The 10,357-nt window shown below is 36.8% G+C and overlaps 1 protein-coding gene across 1 annotated transcript; it reads right to left on the bottom strand.

The window, feature by feature from the left end:
• Positions 1-634: 634 nt before the first annotated feature.
• On the bottom strand, positions 635-7,443 carry LOC121423025 (G-protein coupled receptor 54-like). Its single transcript, XM_041618295.1, has 4 exons — positions 6,615-7,443; positions 4,329-4,467; positions 3,485-3,855; positions 635-968 (listed from the first exon to the last, which is right to left on the bottom strand). Exons 1-4 carry the CDS (start codon positions 6,948-6,950, stop codon positions 645-647), a joined length of 1,170 nt encoding a protein of 389 aa, XP_041474229.1. The 5' UTR covers positions 6,951-7,443; the 3' UTR covers positions 635-644.
• Between the last annotated feature and the right edge of the window lie 2,914 nt (positions 7,444-10,357).

Raw genomic sequence — 10,357 nt, 5'->3', positions numbered from 1 at the left:
TATATGGAAATAAATACAAACAAACAAACAATTGTTGTCTGGTAACTTTCCTTGATTTTGATTGGCCGATAAGCACTATGGTAACTGTCTAACTTTCACACGTCTTTCCTGAAACACTCCACACAGGCTACCGGGTCCCTTCTAAGGGTTACGATTGGTTCAAACAATCGTAACTCTATGGAAATCAATCGGTGTCATTTGCACAATGCCCTTCGTAAACAAAGAGAAGCACAGTGAATTTTCAAGAAAACAATAATGCATGAACATACATCATAGTTAGAAAATATTTTTGAACAAACATAAATAATGTACGTTGACGTTGCTGGCCGTCCATAGTTGTGATTGATCGGATCAATCGCAACTCTTTGTAAGACGGGGCCCTGCATCCTCAACTGCTAATTAGAACGATAACGACCATATCATTGTATTATTCGCAAAAAAGAGAAGCTAAGAATAGTAGAGTTTGGACATAGCGATGTCGGGGTTTTAAAAACGTAGACAATGACCCATCCTAAACACCGCAGCTCGTTTTTTTTAACTATAAAGTCTACACCATCCTCGTATTAAACTCGGGCAAAACCATGAGAGAATATCAAGAGTATCAAGTCTTTTCATTTGTCAGAATGCTTTAAAAAAAAAATATGTCATATATTTTCCTGCCGCTGACGTGATTGCTCAGCCTCGAACCGTTCGACGAGCACGAACTCGTCATTCGCATTGATGGTACCGTCCAGCGCACTTCCTTTCCTCATGACGCTACGGAGCGATGTTGGCCGACCACTACGACAGCATCGACTGCAGGCACATTCGCCTCTTCGACAGCGTAGGCACCATTCTTCGCGACAGAGGATGAGTCGTTTGACATGGGGGTTGAAGCTCGGGTGTGTCATCCCGTAAACGATCGGGTGGAGGCTGGCTGTCATGATGGCTACCGTCTCACTCACCTGGGAAGCGATCTCCTCTGTTAGCTGAGAATAATAAAATGATAAATGTATGATGAGATGATTAGTTAACTGAGTTCATCTCGTCAAGAGAGAGAGCGAGAGGGGAGAGAGGGAGCGAGAGGGGGGAGAGAGAGAGAGAGATACAGAACATTATTGTCTTGTTTGTTTGTTTATTTATTTTCCGATTATTAAAAAACACAATGCATAAATATATATAACATAAATACATAACATAAATAGCATTAATAGAAATAAACAAAATGAATTGCAAATAATTATGTTGAATAGATAAGATAACTAAAATTATCGAAAGGATTACCTATTTCAGAGTTATTGACATAAATTACTCTGTTCTTCCATGGGGTCCATAAAAAAATATTGCAATACAAAGAAAATTTGATATTGAAAAACTAAAAAGAAAGAAAAGTGGGAAAGAAAAAACAAATATATAACAAATGTATAATTGAATATTGAAAAAATTGGCAACGGAACTATTCAAGGAGTGCTGTATTGTGGGGTAAACCCAGGAGCGTAGGTAAGCAGGGGGGTACACGCCATTTTACATTTTAGAAGTGAGTTAAATGTGATTTGCTCAAATACATGTATATTGGAACCTTTTCCCTATTCCCTGTCAAGACATTTCTCCGCTTTTTTTCTGTCGATATAATCAAATCCATCGCCGAAATCCCTTAGCCATTCATCTAATTAACGTTTCAATGCTTTAAGTTTTTTAAGGGTACTAAAATTATGGATAATGCAATATTACTATGGAAATCTTTCTCGCCAAATGTTTAGTTGGTGGGTGACGAAACTGGTTGACGAAGATGAGTGACGAATAGAAATCCTATGACAAAATGCCATTTTGATGATTGTGTTTTATATTGGGTAGATCTTTTGGTTCATTGCTTTCTGAATATAATAAACTATAAGAAAATTACATTTCCATGTTAAAAGGTTATTTTTAATTTGCTCGCTCATTTTGCCTTCTGATATTTCCCTGGAATTTATGACACACGCGACATACTCTGTCCTTTCAAAATTTGACGTTGCACGGCTATAAAGCATAATTATCAGATTATATATAAAGAAACTCTTTTAGAACTTAAACAAGAAGACTCTCAGAATGGTTATTTGATTTTTTGTTTAATGATCTTCAGAATTTGGTAAGTAATTTTTACACCGCTTTTGGGGTTATCATGGCGATGTTGCTAAGTTTGTAATTCACGTAATATGCATATGGTAGTCTGGTACTCATTTCATAAGGCTTTACGATTACGGCAACTATCATGGAAAATGATCTTGACTGGCTGCTAATAACGGGCCGAAAGTCTTAATACACCTATGAAGGGAATGGAGAGCGAGCTATTTTTTAAAAAGAGGTGGGGTGGTACCCATCACAAATTACTTAAGATGCGCTCCATAATTGCATGAACCACATGACTTGAATTTCGTAGAGGCCCATTCCTGTGCAGAACCTACTTTGCCACACCCACGAAATGCAATCATTAAAGGAAAAGTCCACCCCAACAAAAACTTGATTTGAATAAAAAGAGAAAATTTCAACAAGCATAACACTGAAAATTTCATCAAAATCGGATGTAAAATAAGAAAGTTATGACATTTTAAAGTTTCGCTTCATTTCACAAAACAGTTATATGCACATCTCAGTCGGTATGCAAATGAGGAACTGATGACATCACTCACTATTTCTTTTGTATTTTATTATATGAAATATGAAGGTTTTTTATTATTTTCATTTGTATTTATTTTTTATTAACAGGAAGAAGATTGTTACAATGGTGTTAAAAAGTTAGTAAACATCACCAGAAAATTAACATATTTTAAGGAGTTCCGGTTGTGCCATCTTTTCAATATCTAATTGTGAAATCGGGTGATAAAATGCTACATTCAATAAAGCTTATTTCTCTGGGCTCGCAAGACATAGTAGTGTTGATGTCAACATTCAACACTCAGCATGAAGGAGTTTATTTTCTGGTTGGGGTTCAGTAACTTTATAGCACCAATGTATACGATCAAATAATCCTACATCTTTCCTATGAAACTCGCCTTCCATTCATCTCGCCCCGTATCAAGATACTGTTGACGAAACCCGTATTTATAAACTGTACAAGTGTCACTTAGGGGGCGGTGCCACCGATGGACAAGAATGATTTCTCAAAACGGGGAAGAATGGGGAAAGAGGGAGAGATGGAAGGGAGGAATATTACAAAGAGAGGTCTGGATCATTAAAACTTTACAGACCTACTATGTCTATTTTTTTCCATTTTGACAAAAGCATGACGTCACTATTACATCCCCCTTCCTAATATCCCGGTGCCACCCTGGGGAGCATTTCATGAAAGGAATTGTCAGACGTTTTATCCGACAAGTCCTGTTTTATCCGACAGTTACTATAGTAACAGTGCTTCTCAACCAATCAGAATCGAGGAAAGTTGTCGGATCTGACAACTTGTCGGACGAAAATATTGATGAAACATCCCCCTGGTTTCAGTAACAGTTTCAATCACGTTCAAACCAACCTTGTCAAGAGGTAGAACCATGAGAACAATACTCGTAATGTAAAGACATCCGAAGTTGAATGTGAAGATGATGACGATGAAGACAATTGTCTTCAAGATCTTCAACTCATGCTTGTGATCATCCTCGGCCTTCGAGGTCGTGGTCGAATCCATCGACGATGCACCACCGGCCTTGATCTTCATGGACTCGAATCTGCGTTTACGGAGTTTGTGCCTGATTAGGAAGTAGATGACGGTGATGATGAGGAGAGGGGCGATGTAGGAGCAGACGAATGAGATGATGACAGCGACGCGGTACTGCGGATCAGAGTACGCGCTCGCTGCGTCGGAGTAGTTGCCGTAGAAGACGGGGGCGCAGATGATCAGCGAAACTATTTTATAAGAAAATGAATTATATTTGTATTTGAATCTATAAGCTGAAAGAGTTGTATAAGTATGTCATATCAGCTGGGCCAATAGCCAACATTTTGCATACAATCAAAACAATATATTTCCTCCTGGAAGTTACATATCATTTGCATTTTCACTCTAATTTCGATGAGTCATTAATCTGGCAGATAAATAATTCTGCTTTATGAAATGTACTACCGCTAATTTGCAAATTATCACCTCCACTCAAGTGAAATACAAATTACCAAGATGTTCTCAAGTTCAAAGTTTCGATAATTGTCATTAAAAAGCTACACCAAAATGATGTTGACCGATTCGGCCCCCCCCCCAAAAAAAAAGTCCCTGGCCCGGCATGAATCGGTCACTGCTGGTTCTTATTAACACACCGTTTCAATGCCAAGAAACACAGAATTGATCTAATGAAATTGTTTGAAATTATCGAATTCTTAGTTACCTATCCAGACGGCGATGCACGATATAACAGCAACCCTCGTTCTCTGGAACTTGGCGGATTTCTTTGGGTCGACAATAATCTTAATGTATCTCTCTATCGACAAGGCTGTAAGCATTGCACAAGTATTGTTCGTGATCACCTGTGTTATGAGATGGGGGTGCAAGAAAAAGTCTTTGTTGAAACATTGAATTCCCAGGCCGTTCCTCTTTTACCAACTTTTGCATGTATGTAATTGAAATGAATATATTGAAAATTTAAAAAACAACACTTTTTAGCATTTATTCAAATAGGGGCGTCAATCTTTGTTTTGGATTCGGGGAAAAAGTGGAAAAACATTTTTTTTTAAATGGGATAGATTGGTATTTTCAATATTATCTTCATGTCGAGTGCAATGGTTTTATAGGGATTTCTAATGCTCTTTAAAACATATTTGAATTCAATCACGAGCTATTCAGGTTGTCAAATTATGTGGGAGGCAAAGCAATGTGACCCACCGCCTCGATATTTTCATTGGAGCTAGGCGATCCCCCCCCCCCCCTCCCCTCATGGATCAACGTCTCTGCATTAAAATGAAATATAATTCAATATCTACACAACAATATTTATATGTATTATTTGATTTATATCGATGGTAAGGAGGAACCTATTGTTATAAAGAATGTACGGGATGTAATACAGGGTCATTCCCAATCGTGTGCTGTTGATTGGTTGAAAATCAAGTTGCGCATGATTTTTTAGAGTTGCGATTGATTGCAACTCTTTCTGCAACGGGCCACAGATCCTGTAGCGAATATGAAAATACATATGCCCTAAATGGCCATAAACGGTGATATCCCTTATTTAATATTCTACCAAAGTATCCCTATACAGCATATCGATACACAATCCAAGCTTACTAGATAGTCACTAAAAATCCTGATGATTTGTTAACAATATTCCCATTAAATGTTTAAAGGGGAATGAAACCTTTGAAACAAATAGGCTTGTGTAGAAACAGAAAAATCAAAGAATAAGAAAAAAGAAAGTTTGAGAAAAATCGGACAAATAATGAGAAAGTTATGAGCATTTGAATATTGCAATCACTAATGCTATGGTGATCCTCACTTTGGCAATGCGACAAGGATGTGTGATGTCACTGATGAACAACTTTTCTTTGGTGGACTATAAAATACCCTCAAAATGTCTCTTTTTGCTGTTTGTTATGATGATACAAACTCTTTATCCATGATGTATTCTTAAAAAATATGTATTACATGCCCTCATGTTGACAGAACAATGACTTATGGATAGATGTGATAAAAGAGGCAATTCTAGTGAAATATATACTAAAGTAATGGGGAGAGTCATTGGCGGCGGAAGCCAATAAATTTAGGGGGTGTCCACCTGAAATTTTTGGATGGACACATGTAAAAAATAGGACAAGCGACCCAAAAATTTTTGAGAAGCAAAAAAAAAAAAATAAATAAAGGTCATCAACCTAAATTTTAGGGGGGGACAACACACGTGTCAAGGGGGTCCACGTGAATTTAGGGGGGGACGCAGGAAAAAAAATTGACAAGCAAAAAAAAAAAAAAAAAAAAAAAGGTTATCAAAACAAAATTTAGGGGGGGACCGTCCCCCCCACCTAAAATTTACTAAAATTTAGGGGGGGACACGTCCCCCCCGCTTCCGCCGCCTATGGGGAGAGTTGTTCACAAGTGACATCACACATCTTTGTCGCATTGCCAATTCGCTATCTCCATAGCATTAGTGATCGCAATATTCAAATGCTCATAACTTTCTCATTATTTGTCCGATTTTTCTCAAACTTTCGTTGATCTGTTTCTTTGATTTTTCTGTTTTCACACAAGCGATCTTGTTCCAAAGGCCTATGTCACCAAAATTGCATAAAGTGGTGATTGCCAACCATTTTCAAAAAAGACGTCTAGAACGTTTGGAAACCTGAAGCAAGGGACCCTTTTCGACGCTTTTCCTCAGACGAGGATGTGAAGAGTGACAGCCCCCCCCCCCCCCGCCCCACCACCACTACCACCGGCTACAATTACATCTTACACCCCTCTGTTAATTACTTAAACAAAGAGTATGTAAATTTTGGTGATAAAAGGCTGTGACGAAGTGTAATGAGGTGCAACTGGGTGTGGGGTGCCCCATGCAGTCTCATTATGACAATTCATATTACTATATAATTTGTTTCAAAAAGAAGATCTTTAAACAAATTCATCAAGGAAAAAGCTCGTTCCCTTTATCATCCTAGGGGAGTGAAAATAATGTCATCATAAAACTTACCAAAGAAATATATAGGTAAGCTGATGATGATATGAGACTGGCCGTTTGAACCCCCATCGCTAACTTAAGATAATATACGACATCGGTGATTGCCAAGATGGTGAGATAGAGAAAGTGTGTCATACAGAGGTTTGCTACGAACAGGTTCGGGAAAGTATGCATATCCCGGTGGGCGATGATCACGTAGAGCATCAGAGAGTTGGCTAGGACGCCGACGACGATGAGGCCGAGAAGAATGGGAGAGAGGACGGTGTCGAACGTTGCGATGACCTGGCAGTCGGAAACGGATAGATCTACGCCGCACGTCGACGATTCCGTTGTCGAAATGGATTCCATTATTATGACGACGTCGAATGATTCGTTCGTTACATAAACTTATACCATGAAATGACCACAATTGAAATTCAGATCATATGTCAACCGGAGTGATAGAGATCACTCTTGATAAATATGTCATCGAGGCCGCTAGTTGAGTAACATTATTGAATGAGTATCAATATTTAGTATAGCCTGAATCGCTATTTTCCTATACGATAGTGCAGACAAATTACAATGCTAGTATCAAATCTAGCTATATGTTAGGTCTTCCCTGCTTCAATTGCTGTATCGGTACGTTGACATGATATAGCACCGTGTCATTGATACACATGTTGACCATAAGATGAAACAACATCATGGATTACTTTTCTTTATCGATAGTACGATGATCACCAACTTGAAAACAAGACGATCATCGAGTTTCTCAAGAGTGATACTTGAAACTACGAGGCTATGACGATATTAGGTGTGGCATGGCTTGTCAACTTGCCAAGTACTTGAACAGACCATGATGGATCTAACATATGATGATGTTTGTTTTTTCTTGTAAATGGATATGATAAAAAGTGGTAGAATACAGAGGATGTGGGCAACTTAAATGAGGAAACGAAGGGGGAGGAGAGGGTGGTTAGGAGAAGGAAGTAGAGAAAGAAGAAGAATGCGGAAGAAAGTGAAAGAAAGAGGTAAGAAAAAGGATTTGAAGGAGAAAGTGGAGGAGAAATGGTAAATCATATGAAAAGAAAAATATGGGAAGAATGCTGGAAGGCGGTACCCCCCCCCCCTCCAACAAAAACACAATGACGCCGGCCCAGAAGGATACAACGCAATTATGTGTGTATTTGAAGGACAAAAACTTGATTTGAATAAAAAGAGAAAAAATCAACAAGCATAACACTGAAAATGTCATCAAAATCGGATGTAAAATAAGAAAGTTATGAAAATTTTAAAGTTTCGCTTCATTTCATAAAACAGTTATATGCAAATCTCGGTCGGTATGTAAATGAGAGAACAGGGGCCCGTTGCAGAAAGAGTTGCGTTTAAACGCAAGTCAAAAAATCAATCGCAAGTGATTGGTTGAATATCAAGTTGCGCATGATTTTTAGAGTTTGCAATTGATTGCAAATCTTTCTGCAACGGGCCTCAGGTGACATCACTTACTCACTATTTCTTTTGTATTTTATTATATGAAATATGAAATATTTTTCTTTTTCGTCATTATCATGTGAAATGCAGTTTCATTCCTCCCTTAACACATGGAATTCCATTATTTTAACATTTTGTGCTTCAGGCAAGGTCCTAATCATCAAATTCATAAAAATTGAAATATTGTATAATTCAAACAATAATTTAAAAAAATAGTGACATCATCGACTCTCTTCATTCGGATGTAACCGGCTCGTTCATATAACTATTTTGTTAAAAATAAGCGAAACTTTGAAATCTCAAACTTTCTTATTTTACACTCGATTTTGATGAAATTTTCAGCATGTGCTTGTCTGATTTTTCTTTATTGATTCAAATCAATATTTTTCTGAGGTGGACTTGACCTTCAACTAAAATTTTAACTATCATCGATATCACTACCACCGTCCCTATCATCAGTTAAATCAACATCATCAATGTTATTATTTTCACATCATCATCATTACTCATTAAGCTAATAGAAAGAAGGAAGTATGAAATAAAGAACAAAAATATTCCCTAAAGTGTCGGGATCCCTACCAAAATGAATATAACTGCGATTTTTTTCTTCCTGTTTTTACTAAAATATTTTCTCTTAATTATAGGGAATGGGCTCATAATTTTACAATATAAACTTTTTGGAAGATATGTGATATTACTAAATATTCAATATAAATGTACCAATTACCTTTTCAAATGAAATGAAACATTGCCGAGAAAGCGCACTAGATCTCCCCAGATGTCAAATTTCACAATAATTTCACAGAGAGTGGAGGGGGGGGGGAGAATCACAGTTACAAAACTTGTGATACACTCCAGTAGAGACAGGCTTTAAACTTGAATAAAAAATGTCATTTTCAGATGGCATTGTTTCTGCATCACTACCACCATCACCATTTTTATTACCTTGATAACATTAACTATCATCACCACCTCCATCGTCTTAATCATTATAATTATCTTCAGTGTCATTTGATCATTTGCCTAATACTGTTATCATTCTTATTCTCATACATTCTTCGTCACCTTAATCATAAACAACTTATTTCACTTCATCAACTTCTTCATCATGAATCATCACCGTCGTTGTCATTGTTACCGTCAATTTATATTCATCAAATTCATATCAAATTCAACCTTTTCTTCTCCATCATCATAACCTTCATCATCATCACCATTACCATCATGATTGTCATCACCATCATCATCACCATCATCACTATCATCATCACTATCATCACCATCATCATTACCATCAACATCACCATCATCACCATCATCATCACCACCACCATCATCATTACCATCAACATCACCATCATCACCATCATCACCACCACCACCATCATCATCACCACCACCATCATCATCACCACCACCATCATCATCACCACCACCATCATCATCATCACCACCATCATCTTCATCACCATCATCACCATCATCACCACCATCATCATCATCATCATAATTATCACTATCATCAAATTCAGATCTCAAACATCACATTTCAAAAAGGAAAGAGAAAAGTGAAATATCAAATAAAGAGATAATTACCCATTTCATTCAAAGGAGAATAAAGGGTTTCCAATAGGTAATCTTATCATGCCTCCCCCCCCCCAAAAAAAAATGCCACTGCATACTCTTTATCAAGAAATGGTAATCATGAATAAATTGACAAAATCAAATAAACAATATATGATGATATCATTTTTAATGTGATATTGAATATCAAATTATTTTTTTATAATTTGACCTGATAGACACAATATCAGATGTTTATCTTTTCTGGTTTATCATTGAGATGGACGACAATGATGGAGATGAAGCATTCATTAATATTAATTTAGAATAAATTGATTATCCAAATGGCAGTGCCAAAGACTCCATGCTCATTCATACCATGGCATGCATGTATTAATAGCTGAATTCAAATTGTAGCAGTTACTTTAAATAATAATGCCTTGCACCAAATATTGAAAACAAATGTTCCATCAAGAATTAAATTCTATTTTGAAAGTATTTTCTGTCTCGGCAATTAGCTGCCCAAGTTAATCATTGCTATAGATACACCAATACAATTTCCTACAATTTCTTTCAATTTAAATCCTACTCATTTAATGCTTACAATCAGTAAACCAAATTTGCAATTTTGATAAAAGAAATTGCATCAGATATCCAGTTTACTTCAATATTTTTTTAAAAGTACTACTAACAGAAGATATAATGTACATGAAAACTCA

This window comes from Lytechinus variegatus, chromosome 10 (genome assembly GCF_018143015.1).
Source record: "Lytechinus variegatus isolate NC3 chromosome 10, Lvar_3.0, whole genome shotgun sequence".
NCBI lineage: Eukaryota > Metazoa > Echinodermata > Echinoidea > Temnopleuroida > Toxopneustidae > Lytechinus > Lytechinus variegatus.
This window is presented reverse-complemented; position numbering and strand designations above follow the sequence as displayed.

Coding starts and splice junctions, on each gene's coding strand:
- LOC121423025 (XM_041618295.1), bottom strand. CDS start 6,950: ATGGAATCCATTTCGACAACGGAATCGTCGACGTGCGGCGTAGATCTA. Junction 4,468..6,614: donor CTTACCTATATATTTCTTTG/GTAAGTTTTATG, acceptor CTCATAACACAG/GTGATCACGAACAATACTTG. Junction 969..3,484: donor TGGTTCTACCTCTTGACAAG/GTTGGTTTGAAC, acceptor TATTATTCTCAG/CTAACAGAGGAGATCGCTTC.